This window comes from Phoxinus phoxinus (assembly GCF_949152265.1).
Source record: "Phoxinus phoxinus genome assembly, chromosome: 3".
NCBI classification, from domain to species: domain Eukaryota; kingdom Metazoa; phylum Chordata; class Actinopteri; order Cypriniformes; family Leuciscidae; genus Phoxinus; species Phoxinus phoxinus.
The window spans coordinates 17,630,177-17,654,454 of NC_136878.1; the positions used below are offsets into that span (position 1 = coordinate 17,630,177).

The 24,278-nt window shown below is 37.8% G+C and overlaps 1 protein-coding gene across 4 annotated transcripts; it reads left to right on the forward strand.

Annotated features, from left to right (window-relative positions):
- Positions 1–51: 51 nt before the first annotated feature.
- ak8 (adenylate kinase 8) lies at positions 52–23,511 on the forward strand. Of its 4 annotated transcripts, none has more exons than XM_079606083.1 (14): positions 52–153; positions 880–1,006; positions 1,088–1,172; positions 1,498–1,547; positions 1,895–2,002; positions 3,100–3,165; positions 6,925–7,006; positions 7,171–7,242; positions 7,678–7,881; positions 10,381–10,512; positions 10,932–11,021; positions 14,527–14,668; positions 22,221–22,301; positions 22,411–23,511. In XM_079606083.1, the coding sequence occupies exons 2-14, from the start codon at positions 923–925 to the stop codon at positions 22,667–22,669; spliced, it is 1,455 nt and encodes a 484-aa protein (XP_079462209.1). In that variant the 5' UTR covers positions 52–153; positions 880–922; the 3' UTR covers positions 22,670–23,511. The 4 variants fall into 4 exon arrangements, with proteins under 4 accessions (XP_079462209.1, XP_079462207.1, XP_079462210.1 ...); XM_079606081.1 differs by having other exon boundaries at positions 58–153; positions 3,097–3,165; positions 22,411–23,509; XM_079606084.1 differs by having other exon boundaries at positions 84–153; positions 3,097–3,165; positions 7,717–7,881; positions 22,411–22,811.
- The last annotated feature ends 767 nt before the right edge of the window (positions 23,512–24,278 follow it).

A 24,278-nucleotide genomic window follows, 5' to 3' on the forward strand; every position in this document is an offset into this window, starting at 1 on the left:
GAATTTGCGCTGCTTAGTAACAAGACAGAGTAGGAAACTCATGCGCCCTCTGGTGGCGGAGATGGCGATTGGCTGACCAAGTTACCAATGGCAACAAATATTAACAAACGCGTGCGTGCGCACAGCTGAACGAACTAACAACTACATTTCAAGGTAACATCAAATGTTTTTCTCTATCAGAACAGTAAACTGCATCTTGTTCTTTTAAAGTAAGTAGCTACGTAGTTTCCGTAACATTCCTCAATTTTCATTTAGTTAAAGCAAAGAGCAATGCTGCATCAGAAAACCTATATTCAATCATTTGTTCTGTTTGACTTTGAAAGGTCAATCCGAAAACCTAAGTTTGTTTGTTTGTTTACCGCTAACGTTACATAACGTTACTCAATTTAATAAGAGCCCCCCTACTTTTCTACAGGTTTAGCCCAAATCAGTGGCCTAGCCTCATAAAACACGATTGATGTGTTTTATTTATTTAAATGGTTAACGTTAACGTTAGTTCACCGAAAAAGAAAATTCTGTCATAATTTTAACGTTACTCACCCTCCAGTTGTTCCAAACATGTATGAATTTCTTTCTTCTGCTGAACACAAAAGATGATGTTTTGAAACAGACAGTTGATGTAACCCATTGACTTCCATATAATTATTTTTCCATTCTATGGAAGTCAATGGGGGCCATCAACTGTTTAGTTAACTGTTACCCATATTCTTCAAAATATATTCTTCTGTGTTCAGCAGAAGAAATACATTCATACAGGTTTGGAACAACTTACTTGAGGGTAACTTAAGTGATGACAAAATGTTCATTTTTGGGTGAACTACCACTTTAATGTTATCTTTTTGTGAACCAAGGCACTTTAAAAAAAAAAGTTATTTACAGATTTTCAGGCGACTTTCTGTGTCATGTGGTGTATACTGCAGTGATGGATGCAACTGTAAGACCCCTCAGAATCCCTCCTGAGATGGCCATTTATGCAGAGAAACATGACATATTTCATCTGGTTCAGGTATAGACATTTTACTAGACAATGTTTAACAAGTTTATGATTATTAAGGCAATTTCACTCAAATAAATGACCCATTTGCAGACACTACTGAGAAATTTGATGGTGGACAAACCAGAGGACCCCATTCAATACCTGATTAACTTGCTGAAAAGGGACAGTGTTGATGGTAAGGTTTTTGTAATTATACTTGTGATAAATCCTTATCATTTTTTTATTTATTGTTTTAATTATCTTCTAAAAGCAATACATTTTTACAAAAATATATTTCATACCACAAGATGGCGCAGTTGTATATAATATCATATAAGGAGCAGCAGATATCAAACTTGTTAACATTGTTTAGATAAAAAGGCAGTTATAGATTGTTTGCCTGCTTTTTTAAACACATAGAAACACATTATTGGACTTAGCTAACTATCAATGCCATCATGCATCATAATGTGTTGAGGACAGCCTCAGGTTATTGATTTTAACAAATAAACTTGTTTCAGTGCCAAGAATCATATTATTGGGTCCTCCAGCGTCCGGGAAAAGAACCATAGTAAGTCATTTTAAGTACAAAATGATTGACTAGCTAAAGTAATTGAACTTTGTTTTAAGCTACAATTAAACAATTCAAGTGTATATTTTTCTTGTTTATATCTTAAGGTGATATAAGCGTCGTGCTCACTGCAAATAACTCAGCATATATTTGTTTTCTTCAGTCTTGAAGTTTACCGGTATTTATAAATAGGCCTGTCATGTCAGAGTTTCATCAGAGTTAAATGAAATTAGATATTCATCATAGTTACACCGTCAGGCCTCAGAAATATCTGAATATTTAATTTTTTGTCAGTGTTTCTACATTTTATATCCTGCTTCAGATTGTCCTCCTTTGTCTTGCCGCAGGCTAAAAAGTTGTGTGAGCACACACAGGCTATTCACTTAACTTTTAGTGATATCTTAAAGGATGACAGTGACCTGACCAGAACTGCACAGTATCAAGACAAAAAACAGGTGGGGTCTCTCTTTCTCAGTCCTTTCTCTTGAAAACACATACAGTATAGCATACTTCTATTAGGTTTCCCATAGAGTTTTATGACTAAATTAGCCTTTTTAGCAGGCCTAGAACACGGACGTCTGCATGTATTTCTGTGTATTAGGCTACTACTTAATTGCAAAGTATATTTAAGGAAAAGTAGTCTGGAATGCCTTGATCATTATATTCATTTTAGATGTAGGAAAGGTAATGTTGTCAGCATTTGCTACACTCTCTGGATGCCGGTAATTGCGGTCTCTGTGGTATTGTAAAGACATAGAACTGATTTTGTCTGAAGTCTGATCATGCAAATGCAATGCAGGCTAGTTAGTCGATAAATCAGGAGTTGAATAGAATTAAAAGAAAAGAGAGAGATGTGCTTAGGAAAAGTGCCTCCCAATGGTTTAATTATTCTAATTATCCTCTCACTTAAACTCGCCATGGCCTTGAGTTTAAAATAGAACGATCCAAAAGATTCCAATTATTATCATTTTCACAAAATTCACAAAGGAGAGTGAGATGAAAGCAGCAGAGGATGTCATAAATAATTAGAGATTCAACAGCATATTTGAATGTGTTTGTTTAATAATAATTGGATTGTTTTGGTGGACCGTCATTTAGAACAGATATATTTCAGGTGGGTTTAGAAGGTAATGTTTGAGACACTAATGACAGTCAGTTGTTCTAAATTTCTATTTGACTATTATATTATATTGATTTAAATTAATTGGTATTAATATTTTTTCAAATTATTAAATTTGATTAAAACATTTATGGGTGTGATTTATTGATTTATCAAAATACAAATGACAGAAGTCAGTTATTTATTATCATTTAATGATCTGACTGGACAGCCATCAGTTCAGAGCTGTTTTAATTTCAAATACTGTATGTATTATTATATTATATTAATATACAGGATTGCTTATTCAGTTAATTAATATTTATTTATTTTATTCATATATATATTTTGATTTGTTTGTTTGTTTGTTTGTTTTGTTTTGTTTAATAATTGAATTTGATTAAATCATTTACTCACTGCGATTTATTGTCGGTAATGTTGTTCTGATAGAAGATCCCTAAAGACGTCTGGAGCCAGTTGATTCAGCAACGCCTTTCAAAACCCGACTGTGTTCGACGGGTAAGGACTTGCTTTTTATTTTTGTTTCTTTTGTAATTAATTTCGAAAAATGAGCACTGCGTGTTTTACTCAACCTGTCTAAAACGTGAAAAAATGAAACGAGCCAGTGAGAGAAACACATTTTCATCCTGAACTCGCACGTAACCTCCACGTTTTGAACTGCGTGTAATGTTTACAAGCGTGATGCCCAAATAATTTGTCATATTCTTTTCTTTATCTACACTCAACCTTCTATGATAAATAATTAGACGTGTGTTTCTCCGCCTCCCTTGAGGACTGCTGGGATGGGTCTCGGGGAATGCAAGACTGCTGGTGAGAGTTCTCGGAGAAAACCTTTCATCACCAGCAGGCCCCTCACCGGCTGCCAGTTACATGTGATCTCAGCACTAATGCCACTTAAGAACCTCACCGCCGAGGTGTCCGATCACGTTTACTCTCAGATCTCACACCTTTTGATTCCTCCTTTCATCTTTCAGTCAAATCACACAATCAATCACGGACTCCCTGATCGTGTCTTTTTCTGAAGTGTCAGTTTCTTCTGTGCAGCCGCACGGAGGAATATGTAAATCATCCGACTCCAAAAAAGCATCTCCTTTTATGCCTCACTAAACTCCTAAATGGCTTTACTCAGCCAAGAATCCCATCGCGAAACTTTTTTCCGTTTGGCATCCTTTAACTTTCACCTTTTAATCTCAGTAGTTTGTGATTAGCGACTCCTTTGAATCTAGTAATGGATGTTTATCCCTTCAGGCAAACTGTCTGATAGTATTTATCTGTTTATTTAATTATTTTCCATCCTGACTGATCTGCATATGAGCAGAGGATTGAGGTAGAGTTTTTCCTCTGTAGATTTAGACACCTGACAAAGCATCTCTGGCTCACCATGAGGAGCCTTCATCTCATGGTCTTTTGCTTCGCACACACTTAAATGGGCCAAAGAATGGAATGATTGACATGTCACATCACCACTGGAGCCTAGACAGCTAAGCTTAATTGCTCTGCCACTGATGCCTGCGCGCGCGCGCGTGTGTGTGTGTGCTTGTCTACCTGTTTTTCCAAATTAAGCAACAATGAATGTTAATCATGCCTAATCTAGGTCATCTAGTTCATCTCCGCCTGTCACTGCTTCTCAAGCTGTCTTAATTCGTTCTCTCTCGTTCTCTCATGAGGCTGCTGTTTGTAAAACTTTAGACTTGTACTCTTGTGGAAAATCAGGAGAGGGAGCATAGGTAATGAATAGCGATTTAAAGTAAAATGTCAATTTAATGAGTGTCTTTCAGTCCTGAAAAAATCTAAAAAGATGGACCCTAAAGTAAATGAGAAAAAAAGAAGGAAGGAAAGAAAGAAAGAAAGAAAGATCATGGGGTGCATGTCACAGTCATCCGGATCCCTAATGAGGCTTCCAAATAAAGTTATGCTGTTTGAATTTGCATAGTGTCTGTAATTCTATTTTGAGGGAGAAAGGAGGAATCTAAAGGAAAGTTTGGAAATGAAAGATTCATAACTTTTTGAGAGCACACAATGCAAATAATGCTTTACGGAGTTGTTTTACTTGACATTTTATTTTCAAATATAATCATATGGTTCAATTGAACAGCAATAAAAGATTTAAGGCAATTGTACACTATGATTCAAACGTTTGGGGATGGGTATTTGGAAAGAAGTACCTTATGCTCAGCAAAACTGCATTTTTTATTTAAACAAAAATACTGTAAAACCAGTGATATTGTGAAATATTATTACAATTTAAAATAACTGTTTTCTATTTTAATATATTTTAAAATGTAATTTAATAAAAGTTGAACAGCATTTGTTTGCAATAGAAATCATTAAGTCACTTTTGATCAGTTTATTGCACCCTTCGTGACTTAACTTACTGACCCTAAACTTAAAGTGTAGTGTATATAATATGGATGTGCACATTAATTGTACTAGTTTTTAGTAGATTTACAATTGCTTTTCTATATAGACACACACTCGAGTTTGTCGCTTTGACTGTTGTGACATGTCTAACTGTTTCTTCAGTGTTTCGCATTATGAGTGCTGTGTTAAACATGTCATATCAAGTTAAAAGAATTTCTTGACCCGGGTTCAGTTCCATTTATTATTTGTTCATTTGATTTGATTTTAAAACTAGAGCAACATTAAAGCGAATAAGTGGTTAACAGATAAGTGGACAGCTAATTGAGATCTAATTGTTAAAGTCAAGTGGAGTGTTTTGCAGCCGCCACTGCTGCCGTATTGTCTGTCTGTTGTGTGGGGGTCTGTGAGTGACATGTCGGGGCGCTGCTTCTGCTCCCCTGCCTTGCCTGCTGTTGGGCTGGCTGGTGACATCTGCTCCACGCATGTCCCTCCTGTGATAGCTGGCCTCACTGCAGATGTTCCAGTCCTGGGGTCTCTGTCTGAGCCCGCTGCTACTGCACCACGGCCCCTTTTGATGTGGGGATGAAACGGAATGGAGCAAGTCGCAGTGGGGCTGTGTTCAGATGTATGTGTGGGAGTTAATGTGTGCATAGAGCGTATGTGTGTACTGTAGTTTGACTGAAGTTTGGACTCTACCTACAGTAGGTTTCCTTGTCAGGCCTCTGAACGTACAGATGCATATTGCTATATAATCTGCTCTTTACCTGATTTCTCTTCTAGAAATGCTGCACATCAACAAATGAACAGACACCACACTACTGACATTTGTCATTCAAGAGGCTGGAGTTTGCTCAACATCCACCCTGTATTTTCCTATATCCGTGGCAGTTAGATTGTGTAGGCTAGAGGCCTTTCATGCATTCTGTGCGTCAGGCCCCGCTCATGGGCTTCCCAGCCACAGAGGCAATCAAATGCTTAATGGGAAAGTAAGTGGGAGGAAACTTGCGCGCTGAGATCAGGTGAAGCAAAGGATAGGTTTGCCGTTAAAGATCAAAGCCTGAAAAAACAAAGGCTGATATCAAACAGACACTCGAAACTCAGCAGCAAAAACCCACAGCTCCTCTGATAATACTTAGATCTATAAATGTTTGTTGCATATATTTATTTATTTTAAGATTATTCACTGCAGTAATAAGTTGGCCCCTAACAAGCACTTTTGGGAGATGGTTTCTTTGACTGTTCTTTATTTTACCGCACCATTGCACAGCAAGCCTTGGGATTTAGGAGACTATTAGAGAGGAGGATTTTTTTATGGATTTGTAGCTAATGAATGATATGCATGCGTTTCCTTTCTTCTTATGTTATTTTTATTGCTAAGTGAGAAGTGTGGAGAGGAGCTGGAGAATTAGGCACATTTTCAAGGTTTTTATGGATTTAACCCTCCATTTGCCTCCCTGCATGAGACCCCATATGGGCCAGTTTTACTCCTTATTCATACAACAATTTATACATTCATTATTTACACTGGTACAGGGCAGCAATTTAAATGAATTATTCATATAAAATTATTCATTCAAAGCCTATTACTGTTTTTTCAAGTATTTTTCCAGGCAGGATATTGTTTTGCTTATATGAAAACTATTTTAAACAACAATTTAAGCCCAGTATCTGACCATGGGGAAAAGCAAGTGCATTTATAGAAATGTAAACAGGAGAATTGTGTGGGTGTTTATTTAAGACAAAACGCAAGGTTTCAGCTGTGTTAATAGCAGAATGTGTCGGCATTGTCTATCACTAGCAAAGTTGGACTCTATGTGTCATCAGAGAGTTTTATTATTGTTTAAAGCAAATTGTTTGTACCTTTTCAAGTGTGCATAACATGCATTTTATTTCCAGGGCTGGGTTTTGGAAGCCATTCCCAAGACGCAAGAAGAGGCACTATGTCTACAAGAAGCAGCCATCACCCCAGATCATGTTGGTTAGTGGCATGTTGTCCAAACACTTTGTTGTTCCCAACTGAAAAACAAGAGATTTGAATCAGGACTCAATAATGAGACCGACCAAATATCTCTCTGGGACTCACTATCACTCCCCAGAGAATGTGTCAAACTCTAGTGCTTTCTTTTAACTCTTTCCTCGCAGTGATGCTGGAAGCTCCTGATGTCGTTCTGATTGAAAGGAGCTCGGGCAAGAGGATAGACCCTGTCTCAGGAGGTAATGTCTGTATGATCATTACACATTTCTTAGTTCAGAGAGTGGGACTGCGAGACAGGCAGTTAACATGCACAATTGTTAGAATGCATATCTGTGGACCTTGACAGCGCTCCACTTGTTTGCCGAATCCAGCGAGCCTGTGTGTCCTCAGGGTTTCAGAAAGCCCAGCTGTAATGAACAAAAGCCAGAGCTCCCTGCAGATTTAGGATGGTGCGGATGCACCATTTCCACATAATTGCCATTTTCCCTTTTGTTTATTTATGATCCATGTTTATGAATCTTTTTCAGGACATTCGCTGTCAAAATAAATGCTTTGGAAACCTTTTTTTATATATATATATATTTTACCCTCAATACTTTTACATCAGCACATATATCCTGGAGTATAAATTATATGTGATGACCTTTCCCACATGTTTTCTTTCCATGTCTTAGATGTATATCACGTCACCTTCATGTGGCCTGAAAGTGAAGAGGTTGCACAGCGTTTAGAAACACCCATGACACTGATGCCAGCTGATCTTATAGCCAAAAAACTGCAGAAATACAACACAGAAGCTCATGCTCTGAGGCGCACCTACCACAGCTGCCTGAAGACCATCAATGCTGACCAGCCCCATGTAGACGTTTACTCTCAAGGTAAACTTCACCATCTTCACCCGCTCTGGTACCAGTGCCGTCCGTCTGCATTAAAGGGATACTTCTACCAAAAATGAAAATTCTGTCATTTACTTACCCCTCATGTTGGTCCAAAACTGCATGTTTTTCTTTAACGGAACACAAAAGAAGATATTTTGAAGAAGTTTGGTAGCCAAACTGTCTTAGTGACCATTGACTTTTCTCAAATCTTCTTTTATGTTCTAAACCGAGTCATATAGGTTTGGAACGACATGACAGCATTTTCATTTTTGGCTGAACTATCAAATTAGTGTTTACAAATCTTCTTGTCAAGCTACTGACTTTTTATGAGGTATAAAACTGATCTTAGGTGGTATTTTCCATTGGGTGCTCATTTAATCAAGCCATTTGAATTCAAAACATAGGCTGCATTTCTAAAAATGTGTGCAGGTTAGACTTAGGTAGGTCACTGAGTTACATTTAGAGCTTTTCAAACATTTCTACTAATATCACCTACTGCGATGAACAGACATCTACCGCCCCTATTGGTCGGAGGTCAGTAGTGAAGCGGCTGCATTCAGAGGCTGTGATTGACCTGCTTGTCAGGCACTCTTCCAGTTGAGGAGGTTGCCTCAGGCAGCTCTGCAGGCACAGACTATCCCATGAGAACCTGGGCAGGGATGAGCGGTCCTCGCCAATTACATTAAAACCATCTGAATCCAACCTGTCTAAATATTATATCGCTCAACTTGACAAAATAATTTTGTCACTTCCCTTCCTTTAGTCGTGAGGTAGAGCTAGGCAGTGAATATTTAAACCGTTCTTTGCATACATCACTTTGACTGTAGCATTAGGCAGGTTAGCAGCATTTTTTGAAATTCATACCACAGTTTTTTATTATAAAGATGCATATTTATCATAGGAATGAGTATACGTGGAACTGATAGCCAGTCATTGCATATTATGGGCTGCATTTTTAGAGATGTTATAAACTGACCTCTGTCTATCACTTTTACAATATTTTGCCAGCTCAAGCTACATAAACATGAGCTGGGAGAAATTCAGATCCAATTTTGGACTGGTTTCTTTCCATTTCTCGCTTTCTCATAGAAATTTGGGTTATCTGGGGGGAAATAAAGGCTCATTTAGTCTCATGGCACATTAGTATTAAAGCCAAAATGCTCTGTTGAGTTACCTATCATGGAAGCGATCCTCCAGCCTAATGGTTTTGCGCTGTTGGCTTGATTTGTAAATTGTATACTGTAGGACAGTGTGCCATTATGCCTAATCTAAACTTAACTGCACCTGATTTTCTTGATATGCCTAAATGGAGGACATTAAATAAATATTTGAGATAAACTCTGCCATAAAACATTCATAAACCCATACTGAGGAGCAAACAGCAATAAGGCTGTCATCTTAAATCTTGTTTAGTGCTAATTCAGCATGCGGTTTGATTGCAACGTTGCTAGTTTCCCCCTGACTTAGCCTTTTAGCGCATTAACATGTTTCGCATATTAAGCATTTATCATGTTGTTGTATAACAATTAGCAGCATAAAGGGCTTGATGAGAGGAACTCATTAGTTATGATTAGGCTGTTGTTAATCATTGCACATTAGAATGGCGGCTCAGCGCAGGTTCCAGACAAACAGCATTGTTGTGAGTGAAACCCAACTGCAAACAGATGGCTTCGATGTGGATGTCACACTACAAGCAAATGCCCCTGTGGACATGAAAGGAAGCCTCTGATGATTAATTAATCAAGTGGCTTTATATTCAGTTTAGTGGCAATCTCTGTTTATGATCTGAGCGAATAGGATGTCACCAGCCTCACAAATGTGCTCTATTATCTTACTCCATTAAACATTCAATATAGTCTACCTGTGCCTGCATTGTGTTGTCTTGTATTAAAGTATGGTACGATGTGACCAGGGTTGAAGAAAATTGCATTTATATCTGTGTTGTTTGATTGCACAAACAAAAATGTTTTGTAATGCAAATATGCTACAAAAAGTTTTTGGGTATTCACAATATTAAGTAGCACAACTGAGTTCAATATTGATGATAATATTAATAAGAATAATAGTAATAATAAATGTTTCTTTCCTTCTGCACCAAATCAGCATATTAGAATAATTTCTGTATGATCATGTGACACTGAAGACTGGAGTAATGGCTGATGAAAATCAGCCATTTTCAATTTTCAATATTTAAATTTTAATTTGTATTTTAATAATTGTTCATAATATTGCTGTATTTTGGTTAAATAAATGCAGCCTTGTTGAGAGGTTTATCATTAAAAAAAATCTTACTGACTCCACATTTTTAACGATAGTGTATCTTTAATGCATTTGTGGTGGCACTGATTGCTACATTTAAATTTCACCTTGAACAATAGATTTTAATAAGTCTTATTTATTCACTGAAAATGTATTTATCTAAACATTTCTGCACTTTGTAACATATCACATGAAATTTCTCATTCATTAATTTATGGTTATTTTGTATTTATAATGCAGTGCTGAACTATGTCTGTACTCCACGCCATTCTGCGTCACCCTACACTCCCAGAATCCTACTGTTTGGACCCCCAGGTTCAGGAAAGAGTCTTCAGGCAAAAATAATTGCTCAGAAATACGGCGTTGTCAACAGTAAGCTCCTCCTCAACTCTATATCTTCTGTTAATTCTTATTAAGTTCTGTCACTTTTCACCTGTACTCTCCCTCATCAGCAAGGTTCAATATAAAATGGTAGTTTAGCCTAAATGTAAAATGTATTATCCTATTATTTAAAAGTCGCCCACTTAATTATTCAAACCTCTATGCTCTTCTTTTTTTTTCTTCTTTTTTTTTGGTAAAACGCAAAAGTAGACATTTTTAAAGAATAATTTTGCAGCATGGGAAAAAATAACAGTGCAAGGGTTTAGATCAACTTGAGAGTGAGTAAATACATTTTTTATATCATTTTGGAGTCAACCATTGTCCATAGTAGTATGTTGTTGTTAATTTAAAAGTATTATTATTATTATTGTTTATTACTTCTGTTCTTTCCCATATCTCTGTTGCTGTAGTTTGTTGTGGTGAGTTTCTGAAGGCTGTGTCAGCTGATGAGAACCATATGGGGGAGCTCATTAAACCCTACCTGGAGTCAGAACAGCAAGGTATGTCTCCTTACCTCCTCTATACCTACTGCCAAATGGGTCAATCACACAGAACAAGTCAAACCCCAGTCTGTAAGATGCAGAGCTCTGTTTCCTGCTTTTGACCAGATAATTGGACCCCCCCCCCCCACACACACACACACACACACCTCATAGTCAGAATAGTCCGCTTAGTGAACATGTTGTGATATTTTCACATATTTACATATATGATATTGGTTTATGATAATTGTAGTGCAAATGATTATCATATAACATGGACTACGTAATTTTGCAGAAATGTTTGGTTACTTTCCGGATGTCTAAATAAAATCACAGTACTTGCTGACTTCTTACCTATAGGTTTTACATCTACTGTAAGACAACCATTTTTTTACACACCATAATGCTCTAGTTGTCTTGACTTTCTGTGACCTTTCATTCATCCTCATCATTGTTATTCCCTTCTCATCTCACACGCTCTGTGTCTGCCCAACACCTCTCTGTTCTAAATCCCTCAGAGACCATAAGTAAATATATAGCTATAGATGTATAGTCCCACTCCCATCCCTCAGAGAATGCATTCAGCCATTGGGACTGCCAATCACTGCCTTTACCACCGCTCTGGCCCAAGTCACTCGCCTTGAGCAAGTTTTCATTAATTTAATAAAGATTCTCAAGGGATGCAAAGCACAGAATGTATTTGTGTGTGTTTTTATTTTATTTTTATAAATCTTTAGCCTTTTCATTGATAGGGATAGTACAGAGAAGACATTAAAAAAAATGGGGAGAAGATGGAGATTGGGACTGGGAATGACGCAAGCCAGATTCAAACTTGTATCGCCTAGATAAGCACCATGTCATGTCTTTTTTTTCACATCCTTAGCATTAAATCAATAGTTTACCCAAAAATTAACTTTCTGTCATCATTTACTCGCCTTAAAGGAAGACGCCAACTTTTTTGGACTTTAGCTTAATCACCGTATCCCCCAGAGTTAGATAAGTCCATATACACACCCTTTTCATCTCCGTGCGTGCTGTAACTCTGTCTGACGCACCCACCGCTAGCCTAGCTTAGCAAAAAGACTAGCATACTGCTCCCAATAAGTGACAGAATAACGACAACATTTTCCTATTTACATGTTGTGATTTGTATAGTCACATCATGTACAAATAACAAGGTCACATGAGACACAGCCATCTTCTGACCGTATACATACTGGGAACTATATTCTCAGAAGGCGAAGCACTGCTACTTCTGCGGAGTGAAAGAAAATGAATATTCAGTTTTGGGTGGGTTTGAGAATTGAATCTGAATTCAGTCAGATGTTGTTTTACCAGTTGCGTCACACTTCAAAAAAGACTTGAATTATAAGCTTGCATAACACTCTGGGAAAACTTTCTTTATCAATGTTAAAATATAATATAATATAATATAATATTAGCATTATAGAGAACAGATTGTTTCAAAGCAGATTTATAATAAACAGAAAGAAAACAGCTGCAATGTATAATTATTATATCATATTAGAATTTATGGATAACCGTAGCTAACATTATTAAAACAGATCCTTAGTTGTACATTGAAACACATTTCAACATTACATTAAAACTGTGTAACATATTTCTTTAACATTCATAGTAGAGCAAATATTTGTACATTAATTCTCTAATAAGCGTGATACAATGTTTGTGATTTATTAATGAAAGTTATTATAAAGTGCCACCAATTCATACTTAATCATATATGGAACTCTGTGTAAATAAAGCCTATTATGGCTCATGCTGAAATCTTGAGAGTTGACTCAACTTATACTGTTTTTTTTAATGATCCATCTACCTCCGATAAGTACACATGCACACCCAATGTGATTGTCATATCTGTCAGAGCATGTTAAGTATCTTTTCAGCTCTAGCAGTATCTGTCACGTGCAACTTGTGTTCGTAAATTCATGTTGCGTGTTTGTTGAAGTAGCGATGTGTGCATAAGAAATGCTATGTAAATGTTTTGTTAGCTCGTATTTCATTGCCTTGTTGAACAGGGCTTCGGTACCCTGGGAGAGGGGGATTTTTGTGCCTTCTCTCTCTCTTCCCTTTACCCCCCCCCCCCCCCCCCCCCCCCTCCTTTTCCTGCGACTGAGTATTTGAGGCAGAGAGCTTGCCTAAATAATTTACAAGTTGATTAATGGCCTCACAGGGGTATAATTAGGTGATGGAGAGATGGTGGCTAGTGTAACCAGTACAGTGCTTCTGGGATTTGAGAAGCCGGATTATTAAGCAAACCAAAAAAAAAAAAATAGTCTTAGCAGAAGTGAAGAAGAGGAAAGAAAGAAAGAAGAGGAAGCCTCTCCAGGCTGCCTGATGTTTGAAGCAGGGCTGCAGAGATAGGCAAGAGGCTGTGCGTGTTTGATGTGGAAATTGGACAGTTTGAAACCGTCGACTTTAATTTTTCACCAGCTGCAGGGACCCCCCTGGGTGCCAGCTTGCGTTCCTTAAAGAATGCTGTTCTATTTTCTCTTCACCCTCATTATTTGTTTGTCCTCCGCCGCTCTCGTTAGTTTTCCCGCTGCATTACAAACGCTACCCTTCTCTACCGCACTGTCCGTCAGTTTTAAGAGGTGCCATCATCCCCTTAAACAATTCGCTCGTGTTGCCTGTCAGCCAGCAGTTGACTGCTTTTGTACTCTGAGAGGGACCCGTGAAATATCTTCAAAAGACAAAATGTACATACATGAATTTAAATGACACCGTGTCTGCTAATTATTTATCACCTCACATCTGAATAAACCGCCTTGATTTGATACAGATACAAACAAAAGGCACGTCCTTGACAATACCGCTTGATGATGAGATCACTGATGCTTTGTATGGAGATGATGTTGTTTGAGTTCTGCTCAGACCATCTCCTTTAATTGAATCCTCTTAATGGGGCGCTCCAGCACTCTAGATGGCCTCCACACAGTTTAAGTGAAATATTCATTTCCTTTTCTGTCCGCCTCTGCCCATATGTTTTCGAATCAGATCAAATTTACTGTTTATATGGGGTTTTAAATCCTTAAAACGGCATCCTATATTAACAACTTTCACATTTCAAAAAGTTCTTGTACTGTTTTTTTCTTTTTGTATAAAGTCTTCTTCACAGTATCTGTAAAAAAAGTAAACAAATGAAAGGCCTTTCTCACGTCCGTTAGATCTATAACACTGTGATCTCACGTCCTACAGGGAGGAACGTATACAGTATTTCAAAGAAAATGCTAAGCAGGTGTGTTTGTGTGCGTGTCTCGTGGGGTAACCCCCTCTGAACACCGTGTTTACAGTATATAGGACGAGTGTCATTCAAAGGACACAGCAAGTTGATTTTCAGGAGTCTGAACCTCTTGGTTCTCGAAGTTTGCCTTAATGAGATTTCTCTTCAACTGTTTGCATTGTTGTATTTCTGTCATGTAATTAGGAAAAAGCACAACAAATGTATAAATAGACGATAACTGTGTCGTAATATGGCTGTATTTATGTTTAATCCACACAGTGCCATCCAGTATAGTCCTGCGGATCCTTACAGAGAGACTGAGCAGGATGGACTGTACCACACGGGGCTGGGTGCTCCATGGATTTCCTCAAGATGTGGAGCAGGCAGAAAAACTCCAAGAGTCTAATTTCCTACCAAACAGGTACATGTTCATCAGTCACTATAAACTGATTTAAATGTCTATAGATGTTGAAATTCAGCATGTTATCTGCCATGCCATAAAAGGCGTATAACTGCACAGGAATCTAAACTATGATTTGTTCCAGTGGTTCTCTTTTTCTTCTTCTTGTTTATCCTTCGATTAATATATTTTGATATTACTGGTGTATATATAGAAATTATAGAAATATTTGAAATATAACTTTTTTATGAACAATGTAAAAGTCTTCACCGTCACGTTTAATCAATTTGATGCATCCTTGCTGAATAAAAGTATTAATTTCTTTAAAAAAAAAGTTTAATGGTAGTATGCGTCACAATGGGCATGCATGGCACATTTGAATTTAAGGAAGTGCACTATATTTGAGAGCAAGGGGTTGTGCTACACTTTGAGAACCCATTTTTTACATTCAATTAATCTTTCCATTCCTGTATCGATTTCAACATATACATCATCTATCCATCTATTCCCATTCATTGATCGGCCAAACACTATAGGACTTTCACAGTGACAGACAGAGATGTAAACATAGGTGTTTAGCTAAAGAATAGAGATCGAGAAAGATCATTTTATGAACTGCATTGTGAATCTTTCTGGTTATTATTTGTGATTTGCATCTCCTCAGCTATCCTAAATAGTGAGTGTAACTGCTGGGCTCAGATTGCCCTCTCAGATTACCCTTAACTCAGCTGCCCTGGAGGATCTGATGGCACTTAGATTATACAACCTGTCCTCTGTGTGTGTGTCCCCTCATCAGAGAGCTCACTTTGAGGGTTAGGTCATCAGTGAAAATAACCGTGTCCCAATTCTGTCTCCTTTGACACAGAAACAAGAGCAGGAGCACAAATCTGTGCAGTAACCAGTGTTGGGGAAAGTTACTTTAAAAAAATAATGCAATACAATATCGCGTTACTCCCTTAAAAAGTAACTAATTGCTTTACTTCAAAAAATAAAAAAATAACAACAAAAAAGTTATATTTTTGGGCAAATGTTCTACATTTTTAATTCTATATTTTGGTAAAAATGTAAATCATAAGGCTGAAGGAAATGCAAATTCACGTGTGTACAGTAGAGGGCGCAGCTCAAACAATCCTTTCTGTTTAACCGAACCATCAATGGTCAGCAGCAAGTACATGCATACAAATGTATGTAGCATATTTAATTAATGGAGGTTTGCTTAGTATTCTGCTTTTGCATTTCACTGATTTGATTCATTTTGAGGAATTCTGAATCTGGTTTTTTTTTTTGCCAGTGAGATGAGTAAATGCTCACATTTAGTCTAGAACTACACGTTCTAGAAATTTACTCACGATTTCTCTCAACATGAGGACAGAAGAGGTGTCAGTCAATAAATGTGAAAAAAAGTAACTTGTGTTACTTATTTGAAATAGTAAATTTCAAATAATTTCAAATGTTTTTTTTTGTCAATTTAAAGTCCCCCTGTAGTCAATAATTGTATCCCTTAAAATTCATCTTTGATCACCAAAATTACATATTTAATTTTGGCATGCCTTAAAATAGCTGGAATGTAACTCTTGCCTCATTTAGTATACGCGGTTCTGTGAATATGCAAATTAGCTCCGCCTCCACTCACACCAGCTCAAAGATCCACTCGTTGACGATCACACGTTGACGTGATTGGTGATCACACGTTGACAAGGTAGTTTGTGACGTCAGAAACACCAGCGATTTCAAACCGCGTTTTTGAGACTCTCTTTGGTTCAATGCAGTTTTAAAGAGAAAATACTCAGCAATTGTGTTGACTTATGTCTTATATTTGCACATGGTTTGCCTTAAAGCATATTAAAAGTAATCCATTACATTACAAGTTACTTGAAAAAAGTCATCTGATTACTCAAGTAGGCTAACGAGAACTTGTAGTGTGTTATACCCAACACTGGCAGTAACATTAGTAAAAATCTACTTGTTCACCGCAGGGCCTCCTTTTCAACCTGTTCTCCTGTCCTGCTGTTTCTAATCATGATTTCTCATTATATCTACTACGTTTTTATAAGCTCTCTGCTATTAAGATTTGATCCCAGATGTCAGCAAGCAGACATTGTGTCCACTTCCCTCGCCGCTTCAGCATAGCAAGGCCTTATTTCCTCCATTAACAGCTCCTGTTGTTTGGGCTAATGGCAGGAGACCTCATTTACATAGCATTAGTGTAATTGATTCGAAGGCCCGCGGTTAGCCTGGCCCTGAAACAATGGGGAGATAATGTTTCAGATGGGCCGATGATGGCCCGATGGCGGCGCTGTACCTGACAGCTTTATTAATTAACAGCTCTCTGGTTACCAGGCTTTAGTGAGGATGAATAAGTCAGCTCCTCCTGGGGCAGTGCCAGGGCATGGGCATTTAATAGGTGTCACTGGCAGAAGAGAGAGGGGACAGAGTGGATCCCTTTACCCATTTCCTGAAAGGGCTCCATTAACAGAGAGTCGCTGCCTGCAATAAGTCCCAAGACGATGTTGTTTGTGTGACTCCAGAGGCCTGTTGCATGAAGTAGCAGTTTCAGAGTATAGGTTTAGAGTTGACAATACCATTCAAATCCAACCTGGTTTAGATCAGGTTCAGTGGGCTCACAACGCTCGACATAAACATTCTCTGTCAACTCAGGGTTTGATCCAGAGTTCGTGATTAATAGTGGAGCGCGTGCACCTGTAAGTGTGACGTGCAGTGAACAGCCAATCACACGGAACATGGAGAGCATCAGTTTGATTGACTTCTCAAGAGAGAGCCGGTGCAATTCACTCTGATGAAGATTATGAGATCGTTATGAAATATATTAGGAATTTTAAATGCATTTACAAGGCAGGAATAAACACTGCTGCTGCAGCGAAAGTTTGATGAGGTAGCTGAAAGAATATATCTGACTCTATCAATATTAGTGAATCAACTGAATTTTAATAAGAAGAATTTATATAGGCTCAAAAGAGCTAAAAAGGAAATGTAAGCTTAATCCGTTTAAAAGCTTTGTATGGAAAGTTTTGAAGCTTGTAATTAGGACCCGAGCACCGATGGTGAGAGGGCCCTATTGGATCTGCTCGAAAACTCACAAAACTTTGCATTGTACACGCGTCAGAAGTGGTGAAAATTTACATCTGATATGGGTTTCAGAATTGGGTGGGGCAAAAGGGCAAAAAGTGGGGCAAACAAATATTTAGACTACTTGCCCCTGGCTCTACGTTTCACGTACGTGGACGAAATTCGGTACATACATGTAATGACCCAATACCTAATACCAATACCCGATGTTGCTAGGCAACCACAAACAGCCTGCTGTAACTCAAGCATGTAATGTTCAATCTGCCCCAAACTTCACATGTTTGATAAGAGTCCTGTCCTGAACACATGACCATGCTCATATTTAGTTATAGTAATAGCGCCAAACAAATAGCAAATACAAATGACAAATGATTTACATACTGCCCACTGTGCTCTGTTTTCCTAAAGCCGCCGGGTGGCGGTGGCACGGTTGCGAGGGCCCTTTTCATCGCTGCTTGCAGCTTTAATTATATGTATATAATTATATTCATTTAAATGCAAAGTTCAATATTATTTGTCAACTCATATAAACATATGTATATAAATAATTAGCTGCAAAAGATAGGGAATTCTGTCACTATAAACTTTAATTTGAAGCAAGAGATACAGGGGTCGTGGCTTTATTGCATCACTTTGCTCACAACTGATTGGTCCAGTGTTGGTTTGCGATCTCTAACCCAGAATAAAACCTGCTTCGGTTTTATTGTATTTTGCTTTGTGTTGTTTAAATATACATACAGTAATGACCTGTTTGCCTTGCTGAAGTTGTAGTTGCAGGCAATCCACAGTAGTGGCTGTCTGTTCCAGTTAGTGGCACAGTCTTTTGTCATGTAAAGGAAGTTACCTGATCCATGAAAGACGAAAGAGGAAGAAAAGGAAAAAGGACGCTCACTAATGAAGTTACCTCATCAGATAAATGAAGATGCCTTTGCTCTGGTTTCTCATGCCGCAATCATCCGATCCTCTTTCAAAAGCTGATCAGTCAGTTAGCCATGGATGTATGACACATCAAAGTTTGAGGCAGTGGTATTCAACCTTTTGGACAATATTTGAAGGCCTTTCTTGAAAAAATTTCCTGAAGATTTGTGATTTACTGGATAATGATTTCTATAAAATAAAAAATTACTCCCAATTTTTAACGATAAAATATTTTAGATCTTTTAAATAACTATAAAAATGTATATTCATCATAAAAAATGCCCATGGAGTTATACGATTTTGTTAATTTCCAGGTCTATTAGGCTAATTATAGTAATTAAGCTATTTAAAATGAGCATTTTAATGCTTGTTTTCTCTTATTTCAAATCATTTTAATTCATTTAATTCTTGAGGCCCCCTTGGAAGTTTCCCCACAGATATTTTTATATAGCATGTTAAAGTTGTCACTAAAGTTAGAAAAGTGAAATCATACTGCACCCCTTTAAAGGATACAGATTAATTTCAAAAGATTAAAATTCTGTCATCATTTCAAACCTGTATGACTTTTTAGGTAAATATCTTGGCCACTTTTTTACATAATGAAATTGAAATGACAAAAAGTATCTGTTTGGTCAGTTTCACAAAATTATTGTTTGACTTCAAAATACCTGAAATATAGAACATAGGCCATATGGACCAATTTTTTGGTGCTTATTTTGTCATGAAGTTTGACCGCCCTTATTCATTTTCACTTTCAAGGAAAGGTATATATACATAATACCTGAGCTTCTCTTTGGACCCATGTCCAAACCCCTCATGATCATTCTCAGACTGTACAGCGGGTCATTTTTACTTTTTTAGTTTCGCTGGTCTCACTCCCACCCCTCCTACCAGTCTTTAACTACTCTCCAGTTTGGCTAGTCATCAGCCTCTTACAGCCTTGACACACTTGCAAACAATCAGAGTCTTTGGAAGCTCTGAAATATGCATGGCTACCTGTGACAGGTAGATAAAGAAGAGCAATTAGCCATGTAATCTAAGAGTCTGGCCCAATTACCTGCTCTCTCTCTCTCTCTCTCTCTCTCTCTCTCTCTCTCTCTCTCTCTCTCTCTCTCTCTTTCCACTTGCACAGAGCTCTTGCTCTCTATTAGTAAAATGTAGGCTATTTCATGTGTCCGCTCCCCATCAAATCTAGCAACACTTCCTCTGATTGGCTTATCAATTATACAGCAGGGGCAGCATTACAATTTAATCAGTGGTAAACATTGCCGTGGCCACCTGTAAAGAATCTTTCCCTCATTAATTTCTTAATTTGGAGAGATAGAAAGGGAGGCAGAGGGGCCAACGGGAGCGGCAGCGCTGCGAGAGATCGGATGGACAGAGACCTTCTTGGATCACTTCAGCTCAGCGAGTAAACTGAAGAACAAAAGGGTCAAAGGTTACCACCATCTACTTAATGTATACCGTATACCAGTGGAAGAATAGAAACCACATTCGCGCACACACACACACGTACTGACGGTAGGATATGCTAAGACTAGTGCGATTCAGGATCATTTGTAGCAGCTGAGGACTGTCAGGCTCTTGTTATCTGCCTTGTTTTAGTCAGTCATTTGTTAGAGGATCTCAAGCTGTCATGTAAGAAACATCTAATGTAAATCAATTCATCTTGTACAGCTCCCCCCACATAAAAAGTGGGGGGAATGAGAAGAAAGACGAACACAAGCCCCCACCCTCCCATCCTCCAGCCCCAGACACAACGCACCATCCTTTTGCTCCTCCAGATTTATAAATATTTCATGAGGAAGCATAAATATTAATTCTAATAGCTTTGCAGAGTAGTTATTATTTCTTTTTTAAGACAAATATTCATTAAAAATTGAGAGAAACCTTTTTCTGAAATGATTAAACCCACACACACACACACACACACACACACACACTCACACACACACATTATTATGGCTCTTAAACACTTCAAATATCTAGCATTTTCAGTCCAGACTAATAGTCAGTTAAAGCACCATGTCTCCTTTGTCCATTTCAGATGGCCTAGTGGTTCACAGTGGTACTGAGAGCCAGGAACACAAAGACATTTAAATATTTTATCAAAAGCACCAACTTAGATCTCTTTCTCCCTTTTTCCTTAGTTTCTCAACCCCTTTTGGTGGAAAAGGAGGTCTTATGATGTACAATTCCTGTGTGTCTTTATCTATAGCTTGAATTGGTCCAAAATCGCATCTCACTACAATCTCAGTCTGTGTAAAATGTTTAGGTGGCTAAAGATTAAATAACGTGGACGAGGCTGTGAGGTTCCTGTCCTCTGGAGGCTTGGATTAAATCATTTGGGATAAGACTGGCATGTAAACCCCCACACCTGACCACACCATTAGGCCCACTTTGTGTCTGGACAATGTCAAAACACAGTGACCCCTGGGTAGAAACCCTAACATTCCTCTGTTGAAGTCCTCTCATGACCCAGGAGAGTATCCCTGTTTTCCATTATTTTCTTCATCATTTATTTAGCTCTAATACCAGCGCATTATGATGATTTCTCTTTGAATGCTAGATGGAGTCTATATATAATAGAATAATGGATTGATATGGTTTTCGCATGACATGTTATGATTTCTGAAGACATTATGAGAATCATAATGAGTTTGACGATTCCAGTTGCTCTTACAATTCTGGTTCTGTTAAAGGTACGCCGCTGTTCAGAAGTTTGGGGTTTGAAAGTTTTTTTCATGTTTTCGAAATGGTTTTGAACAAGGCTACATTTATGTGATTAAAATATATTGTGAAATATTACAATTTAAAATAACTGTTTTCTATTTTAATATATTTTAAAATGTAATTTATTTCTGTGATGGCACAGCTAAATTGTCAGAAATCATTCTAATATGCTGATTTGCTACTTAAGAAACTTTTCTTATTGTTATTAAAGCAGTGCTGCTTATTATTTTGTGGAAATCGTGGTGCACTTTTTCCGGATTCTTTGATGAATAGAATGTTTACTGGCACTTTTGATCAATTTAATGCTGAATAGATGTATTCATTTCTTACAAAGAAATAAGTCTTATTAATGCCAATCTTTTGAAAAAATAGTGTATGTTTACATAGACTTTTAATTACACTCTTTTGGCTGTTTTTGTAGAATATTGCATTCATTTATTTTATAAAATACCTCTGACAAAACGCATAATGCTTATCTTTAACTATATGACTGGTCTCACGGCTAGTAAAGATTATTTGGGAGTCAGATTATGCTGATTAAATTCTTTTTTGAATATTAAAAATAACAGACTCATAAGAGTCATTGTTCTATTGGACACTGATCGCACATCCCCCCTCTCTCTCTCTTTAATGGATGCAGTACCCAAGCTTATTTGTTGGTTTTTGTCTTTCATTATATTTGAATGAAATTGTATTAGTCTTTATTAGACCGTGGTGCTTTTTGTGTGTGTGGTATATAATATTTTTACCAAGCAATATCTTGACTCAGGCGACTTGAGAGGATAACAGATATCATGACAGACTTCCACGTGATCTCTGCCTCTGTCCCCTCTAGGGTCTTCTTTCTGGAGATGACTGATGACATTGCTATTGAGAGGGTAACACTTAGGAGTGTGGATCCTGTGACTGGAGAATGGTGAGAAGGATCTTCTGCTCAGCAAATTGTAAATTTGTATGTAAAGAAACCATTCCTTCAGGTTCAACTAGCATAAATGCATTCTGAATGTTGCGTTTGAACTCTGCAGGTATCACACCGTGTATAAACCCGCCCCTGGTCCAGAAGTGCAGGCCCGGCTTCGGTTTGACCCGAGGAATTCAGAGGCACGGCTGCTGAAAAGGCTTAAGGAGTACTGGAGCCATGCAGTGGACCTGCAGGCCTTTTACCCACAGGCAGTGTATATCAATGCTGACCAGGACCCACACACCGTGTTTGAGTCACTGGAGAGTAGACTAGTGGGCCGACTACCCAAAGTCCTGTCTAACCGAGAAACATATGAGGACTAATCCTCTTTAAACACTGTTAGAGGGTCACTCCACCTAAAATCTTTTATTCTCTCACAATTTACGCACCCTCATGCCTTCCCAGATGTTTATGACTTTCTTCTGTGAACCAAATATGGATATTTTTAGAAAAATAATCCATCTCTCTGAGGCCATATAATGCAAGTGAATGGGTCCCTCAAAGTTGACGCCTCAAAACATACACAAAACAAACACGACTGTAATCCATACGAACCCAGTGGATAAATCAATGTCTTCTGAAGTGAAACGATAGGTATGTATGAAAAATACGAATATTTTAAACTTTTTACGCTACAAACCATCGCTTCTGGACAACTGTCAATGCTTGGCATAACGTCAGCACGTTGTAAAACTCAAGAAATCATGCACAGAAGACGCACTTCTTGAGTTTCACAATGCGCTTACATCATGGTTTACAGCATGCTGGGATTTCTGTCAAGCATGAACTCATATGCAGTTGACCGTACACAATAATTTATAGTGCAAAAGTTTAAAATAGTCGTTTTTTTTACACACACATATCGTTTTGCTTCAGAAGACATTGATTCATCCTCTGCCATTGTATGGATTACCGTTGTGTCAGTTTTGCATGCTTTTTGAGCCATCAACTTTGAGGGACTCATCAGCTTGCATTTAAATCTGTTAGTGTTCCCCAGAAGAAAGTTGGTCATATACATCTGAGAATTTTTATTTTTGGATGGAGTATCCCTTTAAGCATACACAGCTTTAATGCAAATTCTAGATCTGTTTGTTGTGCTTTTATTTTTCTCCTGTCATTTGTACACCTGAAAGGCTACTTAATAAATTTCTTTTAAATTTGACTTTAGTTCTCTTTTCTTGGACATAGTTATATCTTATATTTTAATGAACACTGACATGTCTCCAAATACATCATGGAAAAATGCATTACCCAACTGATGTAGTCATTCTTGCCGTCTGACTGTGTGTGAGTTCATGGGAGTGCATGGCACCTGCTAATTTGACGTATGATTAATTAACATAACGGAAAAAAGCAGACTGGCCAGAGCCTTTGTGGTGGGCAGTATTAGTCCCGCTTCAGTGGTCTCATGCTCGAGAAACAAGTCGATGCTGCTTTGATTATTAAATTCCCTCTCCTTCTCTCTTCCTTTCTTTGAGGTCACTTGATGTTTCCCACAGGGAGGAAAGGAGTTAAGTACACTGGTTAGTGAAACATGTTAACAGGCTGATTTTTAAATTCCCCTCAGATAGTATGCTTTGACAGGCACACACTGACTTAATTATAGCAGATGAGGTCCAAAATATGCATCTCCTCTGAATATGTAAACACGAGGGCCAGTGTATATCCAAAGGGAGAGGAGGCTACAAAAATGAAATGTGTCTAAATGAGAAAGTATTCCCTGAGCTCTCTTTGGTTCTGTAGCACCCTAATCTTTTTATAGTCTAAAGAAAGACAGATTTTTAACAAAGGTTTTGTTATTTCAAATTATTGGGTGGGAAGCGCTATGTAGAAAAAAATGTAATATGATTGCTAGAAAGATTCACATTTTAGCTTTACATAATGTGCAGATAAAACACACTTAACAGCACATCTTTACATTGTAAAATGTAC

Bases quoted from the DNA above. Each gene is read 5' to 3' on its own strand.
- ak8 (XM_079606081.1), top strand. From the start codon at position 923: ATGGATGCAACTGTAAGACCCCTCAGAATCCCTCCTGAGATGGCCATT. The intron at 2,003-3,096 runs GTGGGGTCTCTC...TTGTTCTGATAG, and splicing joins AGTATCAAGACAAAAAACAG to AAGATCCCTAAAGACGTCTG. The intron at 10,513-10,931 runs GTAAGCTCCTCC...CTGTTGCTGTAG, and splicing joins GAAATACGGCGTTGTCAACA to TTTGTTGTGGTGAGTTTCTG.